At 48.0% G+C, this 14097-nt stretch overlaps 1 protein-coding gene across 2 annotated transcripts in view; it reads right to left on the bottom strand.

Moving 5' to 3' along the window:
- Nucleotides 1-1196: 1196 nt before the first annotated feature.
- CNNM2 (cyclin and CBS domain divalent metal cation transport mediator 2) overlaps nt 1197-14097 on the bottom strand; it is a 175681-nt gene continuing 162780 nt past the window's right edge. Inside the window, exons 7-8 of one of the 2 annotated variants that reach the window (XM_040254324.1) lie at nt 9770-9954; nt 1197-9121 (exon numbers count right to left, since the gene is read on the bottom strand). In XM_040254324.1, coding sequence (XP_040110258.1) covers nt 8912-9121; nt 9770-9954 — 395 coding nt within the window. In that variant the 3' untranslated portion in view covers nt 1197-8911. The remainder of the gene's footprint in view (nt 9122-9769; nt 9955-14097) is intronic. The other variant, XM_040254325.1, reaches the window with a different exon arrangement.

The following is a 14097-nucleotide window of genomic DNA, read 5'->3' as shown; positions in this document are numbered from 1 at the left end:
TCCGTGCACGTCCTCCCTGGCGGCCGTGCACGCGTAGCAGCCAGGTGGCCTCCCGGAACCCACCCAGCCCCAGCCCACGCCCCTGGAGCAGGAGAGCAGCAGCGGTCACTGCAGAACGTGGCGTTCACTGCTGAGCGTGGAGGCCCAGCAGAGAGCGAGTCATCTGTGGAGACAGCATTCGCCTGCAGAACGAACAAGGCTGTTTTTCTGTTTAGCCTGGCAATTTCAAGCATTGCTCCCCTGCCCTCAGACATCATGTCTTCCTCCCAAGGCCACAACTATCTGACTTGTTCCCACAAAGGTAGATAAAAATTAAAATATAAGCAATAGTTTAAGTGCCTTTAAAGAGCTTTAATCCAAAAAAGTACTCCCGAGTGAGCACAGAACACTTCCTCTCAAACTCATTAACTCTTAACTATAAACGTAAGTAATTCTATTTTCTAATTTAAAATGACAGAAAATTTTGGTCTAGTCACTGCCCATAAAATACTTTTGCTCCGCTTTATGGATTAGACAGATTGGTTCATGAAGCAAATTAGGTACATGTATATTCACCGAAATGCTCTGGTCTCCCACTGTGCTCTTCCCAAAGCCGTGTTTGGCTCTTCCCAAAGCCGTGTTTGGCCGGGACTATAGATGAGGCTGCAGAGTCTAGGCCAATGGAAACCGCATCACACACACACAAGCCCAAGCAGCTGAGTGCACGGTCTTCACATGAAAGACAGCATTAGTCCTTCCAAGTCTCACAAGTTCCTGAGATAACTGGAAAAAGGACTTGTCACTCACACCTTCCCGGCACTGAAAAATATTAAGTGTTCAGTGTTTGCGAGAGGGTTTACACCAAAGATGTTTAGTTTGTGGGTATGGGAATTTTGAAGCAAGTAACTTTGTTTTTGGACCCACTGCCCTCAGGTCAGTGATGTAGCAGAGCTGTCACAGGGAAGCTGGCTTCATCTAAAATTCCTGCCATGTGTAAGCCTACTGTTTGAGTGCTCATATCCTAGCAGGAAAAGCTCTCTGACAAAGAATTCTGGTACCCAATTCCGCCTGCATCTTTAGGCCTCACAGTCATCCACTAGGGGAGATGTCATGCCACCAGAATGTCACAGAGAAGCACTATAACCATTGCTTTGTTCTGGGACTTTTTGAAAGAGCAGAGATGTGAGGATCTTGGAGGGAAAACGATAAAACAATCATACAAAGAAGCCAAACATTTATTAGCTATCTCATATAATGAAACATTTTGGCTTTAATAAGGAATTATCTATTAAATTACCTTCAAAAAGTGTGTTTCCAGAAATCAATTCCCGGCTACAAAAAGGTCATTTGTACTGGGCACTTTCTCTACAAGACCATCTGATCACTATCTTTGTCCTCAGAAGTGCTGGCTTAACGAGAGGCACTGGAGAGCATAATGCATGAGATGAAATAAAAACCCCAGAGTTTTTACCATGATACAGCTCAGGAATGAAACAACATGCAGGCAACCCCATGGATGCAGAGGGAAGGCTTAGGCAAACCTCATCTTCACAGGAGGAAAAATGACATTTTCCTTTGAGAATTTCCTGATTTGAGCTCAGGACTCACCTAGGCAAAGTGAGTAAAGCAGGAAAAACTAAGCAAAGCAGTGAACTGGGAGCAGACATGCTAGAGAGAATGCTTTCCCTAGTCCTGCTTTCTGCTCTTCTAAGGAGAGCAAACAGGCTCCCAAGAAGATAACACTTAACTGAGATGTAGCTCTACCTTTTTCCACCTTCAAGAGCTTGGGGGTGATGACTGGGGAGGTGGGAGAGGCGGTTAGGTCAGGTGGTGTCTTAGCCAGGTTTGTCAGCAGTTCTTCACTAAAATGTCTCCAGTCCGCAGGACTAGTGTAAGTAAAACAGATCGAGAACATCATGGTTAAAGCAACATGCTAGGAAAAACAAGGGACTAGTCATTGAGAAGTTCAGTTCTCAGAAGAACGTAGAACCGAGACAGAGGGGAGGTAAAAAGGAATCCAAAAGGATGTGGTCTAGGAATAGATCACAAAGGGTCGGTCCGTGAACCTCGACTGGAAGATCTTCAGGATCTGGTCACGTGAGCGAGGAGGGTAAGGAGGAGGATGGGGCTCACCCAGGAATCAGGCAGGCCCACGGAATCCTAAAGAGCATCTGACTGTGACTCACCACACTCATGCCCTTGATTTTAACTTGGTAGACCATCTGTGTCTCTTGCAGCCATTGTCTTAGGCTTCCCATCACAGAGAAAGATCCGCAGAGCCATTTTCATCTTTAAGAGCCAACTGAGAGGCTTGGATGAGGCCTCTGGGCTTGCCTAGGGAAAAAACAGTTAAAAGACATTTGCCAGCTGAAATGTGTTTTTAGTGATGGAGCTGCAAATGTCCGGGGCAGTTTCAGTGGGTACCCCAGCATCTTTATCTAAAATGAACTGATGGGGAACAGATTACGATCCTTGAAAAAGAGAAAACAGCCCTGCTGTTGGCTGGAAGTTGGAGTACTAGGCTGGAAGTTGGAGGCTCAAGTTCTAGCACCTGCTTCTCTTTTAATGTAAGACTTGGTAGTGTCCATTCAAAGGAAATGCCCCACTGCGTTGCCTTGGTGACAGTCAGTCCCAGCTTTCCCACTAGGCTTGTGTTGGCAAAGGTGATAGGGGAGAGAGGGAACACACGTTCGCTAGAAGGGTGAACAGAAATCATCATTTATCTAAATAGAATAATAGAAATGAACAAAAACCTTTTAAAACAATCACAAAATTTACAAATAAATTGATACAAAATAAATAGTTTGTAAATCTACAACATCGTTTGAATTATAAAATGCATTCATTATGACAATCAGCTCATGAAACCTATACATGTTGTTTGTGCTTATTTAGGTTTATGGACACAGCTCTAGATAACTGTGTTCAGAAAACTCCGCTGCTGCAAAGCATGAAATGTACACTATGATACAGTGAGTAAAGACTAAGGAGGGTGGAAATCAGACTCAAAGCAGGTCTTCTGTGAGGCGCCAAGGCAGTGCTGGCATTGGACCTCAAAACCAAGAAAAGGCATCTCAGAAGCCCAAGTGGGCAGGCAGCTTCCCCAGTGCACAGAGATGGATCCTGTGATCCAAGGTGGGAATTGGAGACCATCCCTGTTGTGGGGCCAGGTCACCAACCTGGCTTCGGAGTGTGGGAGTGGAGGCCCTGGCCTCAAAGCCATGCTGTACCACTGCCTAGAAAACAGACCCGGTCACCACAAAACCACCTGTAAAGTACTTCACAGAGGTCCCTGAAGAGGCCCTGCCATGGAGTACGAGACCTGCCTCCATCCTCATCTCAAAACACTTGCTGTCAGGAACAGAGGTGGGTCCAATAAAGGGCCTGGCACACTAGGACCAACATAAGAGACGAAAACAAACAAAACTCCTTCTCACCCACTCTGAAAGACAACAGAACCCTGGGCTCCATGGATGAGGGGCTCGGGAACAGATCTCATCTCAGTCACAGACGATGCACTAACAGTAGAGGCGTATGTACATAATAAATAATAATATAAAATAAAGCATATACATTTGTGGACTTAAAGGACTCCAGAAACGAAAAGTCAAGGGACTGACGCATTCCACCTTCACAGTAGACTTTAGACATGGGGAGTAATGAACCAGGATGAGGCTGGGCTCTCGGGAGTGAGAGTCCTGAGGCCTTCCTTTTCTCTCCCTCTCCCTTCTGCTCTGTGAGCCTGAAACCAGCTGTTTATACCCAAGGGGCCTGGGCCTCCCAACTTAAGGGCAGGCACCCAAGGTCCTCCAGGTCCACACTTGATAGTTCTCTCCAGGATAAGTCTGAAGAGGAATCCGGGCCCACTTCTCAAATGAATCCTTGTTGGTCAGATGTGAGCAAATCCAGAAGATATGCTGCCAATGAACACAGTACTCTCAGTCATTCTTCCAAGTTGTTCATGTCTGATACCCAGTGGGTATTCAAACTTGAAAACGGGTACTCAAGTTTTATAGTGCGTGTTGGATCTGTGTACATATAAACCTTGGCATGCAAACTCCTAGAACTTTACTCTCTTGCCACTTGGAACCTTTTGTTTCCATGTTGCTTCAAGTACAGCCCGATATTTAAAACAATTCTGAGATGATGTCAGTGGCTCTAGCATATACAGAGAGAAAGCTAACTTGAGCCGAGTCAACCACAGAAGTCTGCAAAGAAGGTCCCCAGCCCAAAATGGTGGGATGGAAAGCTGCCTCAAGTGCTGCAGCTGCTGTGAACTGCCCTCTTCCCTCCTGTTCTCAGGGCTGACCAGGGACTCCTGGCATCTCCAGACAGGGCAGGAGGAAAGCCAGCTCATAAGCGCTCCCTGTAGGAAGGATGCCTGCAAGTGCTGGAGGTGGAAGGCCCACCGTCACAGCCTTGAGCAATCTTGGCTTGGGTGGCCTGCGCATCCAAAAACAGAGGCAATGAACAGCAAATGAACAACATTCCCCAAACTCATGTCTTCTATCAGCCCACTCAAATACAAAAGAAATGTGGAAAGATAAAAATCTGCAAATGGCCCTGAGGTATAAAAATCCACTGAGTAGGTTGCTCACTGATAACGTTTACATGGGAAAAGTTTCTGAATTCCAAAATCGCTTTCATACTGAACTCCTTAAATCCCCCCTAATTCTGCATTAACCTGCCAGCCCTCCAAGATGCCCTTGCTAGCCTGAAGCACCACTAGTCCGGAGGCCATAACAGAACCACACCTGACCTGGGTGGGACCAGAGCCCATGTCCTCAAGTAAGAAAGTGAGCAGTGGCACTTCAGAAAGCTCCACACCCTGAACTGCCCAGCTCAGCCTGGCAGTCCCCACCGCTCTGCAAGAAAAACCATCTCCAGGATCAAAGTGGAGAGGGGAGTTGTTCCCGCCCTCGTGCTAACAAGGAGCTGGTGTCATGGGACATGCCCCAGGCCAATCCTCCCTGGTGGCCTCCTGCTTAGAAGCCCAGGGAACAAGGTGAGCACCTTCCTGTGCCAGCCCGGGTGAGTCCTCTGCCTGGACTGGGCTCTGACGAACACTGGAGGGATACTGGTCTCCTGGCCCAGGAAAGGAGAAAGTGGTCAGATCCCTGGCTGGTTTCCAGAAGGCAACAGGGTTGGGTTTTGTTTTTGACCAGCCATGACACGGGCTCAAGGAGCCAGGGCCTACTTAGGTCTGCTCCTCGACTTGAGGTAATTTGAGGACAGAAGTTCATGGTCCCTGCTTAGCCCAAATTCCTGTTGCTTCATTTCCTAAGGGAAATGCACTTCTTGTACCTAGCACTGTTTTCCAAGACATGGAAAAGCTGGTCCTTTAACTGTATGGTACCGGGGACAGCACAGGTCAATATATTCACAGTTAATGTTCCATAATAGTGTGAAGTTTTACATTCAACACGTGCACAGAAGTTCCTTGAAATAATATTAGGAAATGGCAAGATGCCCTATTCTTCCCACCGAGGGAAGACAATCCGGTCAGCATGGGCACTGAGCTCTCTTCCAGAAGTGAGGTGAGGAGGGAGGGGAGGGAAGTTACATGGGGTGCCCTTTCAAATTCAAATTATGTAACAACCAAGGCTTAAGCTAACTATAAGTTGACTAACATCCCAATTTCCATGCACAAATCTTAAGGTTCTGTTCTAAAAGTTTAAACACTTGATTTTGGACTTGCCTGATGTTCATCGGGCAAGATGAACAGAGAATGAAGAGAGAGAACCTCTAAAGCACTAGAAGTCTCATTTATGAAGAAAAAGCAGATTGTCCTGGGAACACCTGGATACCAGAATCTAGTTCCAGGAGGAACCTTCGGGATGCCGGAACGGCGGCTCAGGAGCAGGTGGTGGCCCTGTCTGGTCCCCCAGAGCCAGGGCTCACTGCAGGGGCCCCAGAGGAAGCTGAAGAGAGCGAGGCCCTGGGCCGGACAGTAGGGCTCCCACACGAGTCGGAACCCCAGGCCCTGTGTCTGCTCCTTGACCCACTTCCTCACCCACGCTTACAAGGCGCAAGGAGAGGACGCTCCACCGGTGGTGCTAAGGACTGGCCACCACACATCAAGAGCTCAGTTATCTGCCCTGCTCCCGCTTACTTTACAGACACGAACTGCACAGACCTTCTAAGCTCAAGTCATTCTGCTCGCCTGCCTCACAGAAGCAATGAGCCAGCATCTCTCCTTCAACAGCCTGTAGTGTCCAAAAGGAAAGTGGGGTCTGGAAGAGATATCTATCACCCAGATGTTGAGTGTTACCATCTGAAGGGTCCTAAGCTTTCCCCAAAGAAGATGTAACTGTTGCCAAATGTTAGCTTTCATTCCTTCAGGGACCAGACAGGACCTACTTGGGATTCCCTGTTGCTATAAAACAGTGTGAAAAATCAAAGATAAAGAGTAGTTTATAGAAAATAAATACGAACTTGGGAGACTAAAATTTCATCCTCCAGAAGCCCCACGGCAAAGCCCTCCTGCCACCAGCTCCTTTAGAGAGGACTTTTCAAAGAGCCACACTGAGCAGGTATGGCAGTGTGGAAAAGTTATCCATTTCTCCCTGAAGCCAAGGAGCCAGCAGCTGGAATCCTCTCACCAGGGCTTTAGAATTCTCAGAGGAGCAGATGGACTCCAAAAAAGATCCAACACACTAACAGTGATTCCAGAGGCTCCTTCCAGTGGCAGCGCGCCTGGAGATGGACTGTGTGAGGAGGCAGATCGAAGCAGATAGGCCAGGGGAAGCTGATGGGCGGAGACCCTGGGGGCCAGAGGTATCACGGCTTGGCAGCCTGGCTCCACCACTGGGACGGCAAGTGCTGTCCTGGCCCAGAGCGTGGCCCAGGGGCTGGGGCAGAAACCTTCCCCAGCAAGGCCCAGGTTTCCCTTATTACAGGGAACTCTCATTTCTGCACGCCTCCCCTACACAGACAATCCCAGTTCCCGAGTCGCATCACGCTGGCAGTGAGCTCAGCTCAATGCATCTTAAGAAAGCAAGACCTTTACACTTTATGTCAAGCCTGACGGTGGCAGTGCCATCCCATTGGTGGCATCTTGGGTGCTGGCAGCAGGCCACTCAGCCCCTAAGGGGGCACCCCAGTGACTTCTACCAAGTGAGGCAGTACTTCCCTCACCAAGGAACACGGCACCTTCTGGGAAGATGCTCCAGGACCGACGTACCAGGGGAAGCCGTGCACCGGGCACGCACACGACCCTGGAGCCACCGAGCTGCTCCCTGGGAGGCAAGCCCAGCGTGTTTCTGGTTCTTCCCCAACCACAGCTCCCACCCACCAGCGCCCAGCCTGGGGTGCACAGTCCTACCTGGAGGAAGAAGAAACTGCCGCTTAGCCCCAGGGCTTCCCTTCGTGCAGTGAGACCCAATGGAGAAAACGCTATCTTCTTGCCTAGAGACTGGACACAGCGCAGACCGACGGGTTTACATGAAAACTGTGGTCAGTAGGAAGTCACTTCAGTGTATGAATGTTGCCCCCAAAATGCACATATCCCTTGGGTTAACACTTAAAACACAGCTAAGAGTTAAGAATTCAGTCATTCAAGAAATACCTCCTGACATTGATCTCACTACACGTGATCAATCTGGTATTAAAATAAGACAGAGACGCACATGAAATGGCCATGACACACATTTGGTTTCTGAATCCCTGTTTGGGACCAAACTGACCCTGGCTGTTACAGGCAGCCTCTCTGGCATGGACCGAGTCCGAGGCGGAGGCACAGAGGTCCTCGGGTGGGGACACACAGCCCCTGCTGGGCCACATGGGCCCAGGGCTGAGGGGAAGGGGGACAGTTGGCTCCCTGGATGGAGGGGCAGGGGCTGGCAGTCCCCGGAGTTCCCCGTGAGACACATGGGTCGACGTGCCTTCTCGGTGGGGCGCAGAGCACAGCTGGAAGGTCTGACTGCTTTTCTAACCACCACGTACCGTCCCAGCAGAAGGGCAGGAGCGTGGACAACACACCTCGAGTTTACTCGAGGGCCCCGTGGAAGATTTCCATTTGGCATCTGTGCAGCAGCATCTTGGGTTAACAAGAGCAAGGCCGGGGATGGGGTAGGATGACGGCGCTCTGGAGGTTCAGACGGGCAAGAGGCCTGGCTGAGCCAGAGGTCCCAGGCTGGGGGAATGTTGGGGGGGATCCACTCTGGCCTCTTGCAAAGATAAACCATCAGTTTAAAATTCATTAACATTCATTTTGGTGATAAAAAAAATTCCTTAGAGTGGGAGCAAAATCGCATTCCAAGCAAATGTTAAACCTTTCTGAGGGAAGAGACACCATTAAACATTAACTTAAAACAACACTGAGCTCAGAGAGGCAACTGCGGGTCCCTGTTCGGGCTCCACCACAGGGCCGACAGCCTTCGCAGGTCTGTGTCATTCATCCTTCAAGTTCGACAGCGACACCCACTGGGGCACAGAGGAAGGGTGCCCCTCCCTGGGGCGGTCGGGAGGGAGAGCCCAAGGGAGGCCACTGGAGGGACAAGTCCATCCTCTTACGGTCACATCATGGGGTCACAGCAGAGTTCAGACAGAACAACTTACAACTCTGCAAAAGACACTTTTTAAAAACATGATCTCTCGGAAAAAAATAAATCGTGACAATTTTCAACTTCATGCAATTCGAGGGAGGAGGAGAGTGAATAATGATAAAAGGTACAGCTGAAAAAATAAACATGATTCTATTTGGGCAGAAGAAGTTCGTCTCCATAATCTCGAAATGCCACGCCCTGGCTAACGACTTCCTGTCTCCGGTTTCCATGCCTGCCCTCCCCGGCCTCCTCTGCTGCTTCCAGGAAGGGGACAGAGTCTTTGGTGTCAGGACGTTGCAGGATGCAGCATGGCACACAAGCTCACACTAGTGGGATTCACGGTCGGACGGCGGGAGGCCGGTGGCCTGGTGGTGGGGCCAGGCGCCCTAGATGGCGCCTTCGCTGTGCAGGCTGTGGTTGGCCTTGGTGTGCGTCACACAGTTCTGTTCGTTGAGCAGGTTGGCCGTCTCATCCGGCAACCCGTCGTGCAGCTCCGTAAGAGTCAATTCAATTTTAGTGTTTTCACTGTCTGAAGACTGAGGAGTCTTGTCCATCCGGGATGCCATCAAGGCATTTTGGTATTGCTGTCTTGAGATCTGGGGCCAGGAGATGGTACAGAAAACAAACCAAGATAATATTTTTAGGCTATCTTTTCTCCACATAGCATTACATTTATTATACCTTATATCCCCTGAAGGGCCCCAAGTAGTTGCCCTAGGTGAAAACCATTCTTCAGTCACTTTTTACAGTTCACGTTGACTCTATGAACAGGTCAGTTTATACTGGTATAAGCTATATCCAAAGTTTGTCTCAAAATTCCACCCAGACTAGAAAATGGAGACAGGCTTCCATCAGCTAAAGCTGGCTCATCCCCTCAAAGCCATCTTTATTCCAGACTGAGAAAAAAGCTCTGTCTCGGGGGAGGAGGTAAGCTGAGGGTTCTTCCTAGCAAATCCTCCAAGTTTCTCAGAAGTCCGTGAAGACTGGCTGAAAAGGTTTCCTCTTTTTCTTACCATCTCCAGCTCTCACTCCCTGAAAAAGAAAGCTACATCTGATTTGGCAGCTCACTGGACAGAGCCAGGGAGATCAATGGTCTTCCCTGGCGGAGGCAGGGGCACAGGAGCTGGAGGCAGGGCCCCCGCAAAATGACCAAGGAAGGCTCCGTGCAGGGGCCAGGGAGCCACCTGCTCACAAGGGAAGCAGACGTTCCCCTGCCAGGCCCAGCCAGGCCACCCTTCCCTCACCTTAACAAACTGGAGATCAGAGAGGGCTCGCACTGAGTAGTCAGGGATGTAGACCTGGAGGAATGCAGAGTTGAGCTGATTGTTGCTACTCCCCAGAGTTGGTGTTACCGCATCAATTCGGTCGCTGCGACTAAGAGAGTCCGAGTGATTCAAGCCGCACGGTCGAGGAGGTGATTTGTTTTCACCTGGAAAAGGAGGGAAAAAAAAACCAGCTGCCTTTTAAGTGAGGTCAGATGTCACTCAAAGTCAGCTCTTTATTTTCCACGTAAAGTAATAAACAAGCTCAACTGCAGGGTCTCTGACAGCATGCTCACAGCTTCTCCTGCAACAGATTCCCAGCCCCATCCACATGAACACACCGAGTCTCCAATAAGTAAAGACCCGTGGCTACAAGCTATGTCAGGGGAGGTGAGGCCCCAGACACAGAAGCTACTTGATAAAGGCCTGGGCTACAGTAAGGCAGCACAGCATCATTTTGCCAGGAGCAAAAACACTTGAGAATATTCCTAAGTCAGTACGTGTTTTTAAAGGATCAAAACAGGTCTATCTGTTCATACTTCTCAGCCAAACCTGTTATCTTTGCCTCTGACCCCAGTAAAATCCGTGAAAGGCAGCCTCAGGACGTCTCAGGATTTTAAGCACCCTCAGTTCAGTTGCTCAGTTGTGTCCGACTCTTTGCGACCCCATGAATCACAGCACCCCAGGCCTCCCTGTCCATCACCAACTCCCGGAGTTCACTCAAACTCATGTCCATGGAGTCAGTGATGCCATCCAGCCATCTGATTCTCTGTCATCCCCTTCACCTCCTGCCCCCGACCCCTCACAGCATCAGAGTCTTTTCCAATGAGTCAACTCTTCACAAGAGGTAGCCAAAGTATTGGAGTTTCAGCTTCAACATCAGTCTTTCCAATGAACACCCAGGACTGATCTCCTTTAGAATGGACTGGTTGGATCTCCTTGCAGTCCATGGGACTCTCAAGAGCTTTCTCCAACACCACAGTTCAAAAGCATCAGTTCTTCGGCGCTCAGCCTTCTTCACAGTCCAACTCTCACATCCATACATGACTACTGGAAAAATCATAGCCTTGACTAGATGGACCTTTGTTGGCAAAGTAATGTCTCTGCTTTTAATATGCTATCTAGGTCGGTCATAACTTTTCTTCCAAGGAGTAAGCGTCTTTTAATTTCATGGCTGCAGTCACCATCTGCAGTGATTTTGGAGCCCCCAAAAATAAAGTCTGACACTGTTTTCACTGTTTCTCCATCCACTTCCCATGAAGTGATGGGACCAGATCCCATGATCTTCGTTTTCTGAATGTTGAGCTTTAAGCCAACTTTTTCACTCTCCTCTTTCACTTTCATCAAGAGGCTCTTTAGTTCCTCTTCATTTTCTGCCATAAGGGTGGTGTCATCTGCATATCTGAGATTATTGATATTTCTCCCGGCAATCTTGATTCCAGCTTCTGCTTCATCCAGCCCAGCGTTTCTCATGTAGTACTCTGCACAGAAGTTAAATAAGCAGGGTGACAATATACAGCCTTGACGTACTCCTTTTCCTATTTGGAACCAGTCTGTAGTTCCATGTCCAGTTCTAACTGTTGCTTCCTGACCTGCATATAGAATTCTCAAGAGGCAGGTGAGGTGGTCTGGTATTCCCATCTCTTTCAGAATTTTCCACAGTTTATTGTGATCCACACAGTCAAAGGCTTTGGCATAGTCAATAAAGCAGAAATAGATGTTTTTCTGGAACTCTCTTGCTTTTTCCATGATCCAGCGGATGTTGGCAATTTGATCTCTGGTTCCTCTGCCTTTTCTAAAACCAGCTTGAACATCTGAAGTTCACGGTTCATGTAATGCTGAAGCCTGGCTTGGAGAATTTTGAGCAGTACTTTACTAGCGTGTGAGATGAGTGCAATTGTGTAGTCGTTTGAACATTCTTTGGCATTATCTTTCTTTGGGATTGGAATGAAAACTGACCTTTTCCAGTCCTGTGGCCACTGCTGAGTTTTCCAAATTTGCTGGCATATTGAGTGCAGCACTTTCACAGCATCATCTTTCAGGATTTGAAATAGCTCAACTGGAATTCCATCACCTGCGCTAGCTTTGTTCATAGTGATGCTTTCTAAGGTCCACTTGACTTCACATTCCAGGATGTCTGGCTCTAGGTGAGTGATCACACCATCGTGATTATCTGGGTCATGAAGATCTTTTTTGTACAGTTATTCTGTGTATTCTTGCCACCTCTTCTTAATATCTTCTGCTTCTGTTAGGTCCATACCATTTCCCATTTCTGTCCTTTATCAAGCCCATCTTTGCATGAAATGTTCCCTTGCTCCTGCTAAGCTGCTAAGTCACTTCAGTCGTGTCCGACTCTGTGGGACCCCATAGAGGGCAGCCCACCAGGCTCCCCCATCCCTGGGATTCTCCAGGCAAGAACACTGGAGTGGTTTGCCATTTCCTTCTCCAATGCAAGTAAGTGAAAAGTGAAAGTGAAGCCGCTCAGTCGTGCCCGACCCTCAGCAACCCCATGGACTGCAGCCTTCCAGGCTCCTCCGTCCATGGGATTTTCCAGGCAAGAGTACTGGAATGGGGTGCCATTGCCTTCTCCAAAGTTCCCTTGGTATCTCTAATTTTCTTGAAGAGATCTCTAGTCTTTCCCATTCTGTTGGTTGCCTCTATTTCTTTGCATTGATCGCTGAGGAAGGCTTTCTTATCTCTCCTTGCTATTCTTTGGAACTCTGCATTCAGATGCTTATATCTTTCCTTTTCTCCTTTGCTTTTCGCTTCTCTTTTTTTCACAGCTATTTGTAAGGCCTCCCCAGACAGCCACTTTGCTTTTTTGCATTTCTTTTCCATGGGGATGGTTTTGATCCCTGTCTCCTGTACAATGTCACAAACCTCCATCCATAGTTCATCAGGCTATCTACCAGATCTAGTCCCTTAAATCTATTTCTCACTTCCACTGTATAATCATAAGGGATTTGATTTAGGTCATACCTGAATGGTCTAGTGGTTTCCCCCACTTTCTTCAATTTAAGTCTGAATTTGGCAATAAGGAGTTCATGATCTGAGCCACAGTCAGCTCCCGGTCTTGTTTTTGCTGACTGTATAGAGCTTCTCCACTGCAAAGAATATAATCAATCTGATTTTGGTGTTGTTGACCATCTGGTGATGTCCACGTGTAGAGCCTTCTCTTGTGTTGTTGGAAGAGGGTGTTTGCTATGACCAGTGTGTTCTCTTGGCAAAACTCTATTAGACTTTGCCCTGCTTCATTCCGTATTCCAAGGCCAAATTTGCCTGTTACCTCAGGTGTTTCTTGACTTCCCACTTTTGCATTCCAGTCCCCTATAATGAAAAGGACATCTTTTTTGGGTGTTAGTTCTAAAAGACCTTGCAGGTCTTCATAGAACCGTTCAGCTTCTTCAGTGTTACTGAGTGGGGCATAGGCTTGGATTACTGTGATACTGAATGGTTTGCCTTGGAAACGAACAAAAATCATTCTGTCGTTTTTGAGATTGCATCCAAGTACTGCATTTTGGACTCTTTCGTTGACCATGATGGCTACTCCTTTTCTTCTAAGGGATTCCTGCCCACGGTAGTAGATATAATGGTCATCTGAGTTAAATTCACCCATTTCAGTCCATTTTAGTTCACTGATTCCTAGAATGTTGACGTTCACTCTTGCCATCTCCTGTTTGACCACTTTCAATTTGCCTTGATTCATGGACCTAACATTCCAGGTTCCTATGCAATATTGCTCTTTACAGCATCGGACCTTGCTTCTATCACCAGTCACATCCACAACTGGGTATTGTTTTTGCTTTGGCTCCATCCCTTCATTCTTTCTGGAGTTATTTCTCCACTGATCTCCAGTAGCATACTGGGCACCTACCGACCTGGGGAGTTCCTCTTTCAGTATCCTGTCATTTTGCCTTTTCATACTGTTCATGGCGTTTTCAAGGCAAGAATAGTCAAGCACCCTGGGAGACACCAAACCTCTTTAGAAGGTTTGACTAGGTTAGCTTAGGTGCTGGGGCAGTCTTCAATGAACTTTTTCATTAAAACAAAGTGAAAGGAAATCCAGGTGAGTCTAAATGTTGCTGCTTTTAAAGGCACATTCACCATAGCTTCTAACACATTTCATTAAAAATAAAACCCACCACCCCTCACCAAGGTTTCTTCCATTTTTGCTTTTCTAGTCAAACCTATTACACAAATATCAACCGAGTGCCCACACTGAATTGCACAACGTCTCCCATCTGATGGCTGGCTCCTCTTCCCAATGTGGTTCTGACTGGCTCTCAGCTGGTCCCACCCTTCAACGACAG

This window comes from Oryx dammah, unplaced genomic scaffold (genome assembly GCF_014754425.2).
Source record: "Oryx dammah isolate SB20612 unplaced genomic scaffold, SCBI_Odam_1.1 HiC_scaffold_14, whole genome shotgun sequence".
Classification (NCBI taxonomy): Eukaryota; Metazoa; Chordata; class Mammalia; order Artiodactyla; family Bovidae; genus Oryx; species Oryx dammah.
Note: the sequence above shows the minus strand (reverse complement) of the source record. Positions and strands in the feature narration are given on the sequence as shown.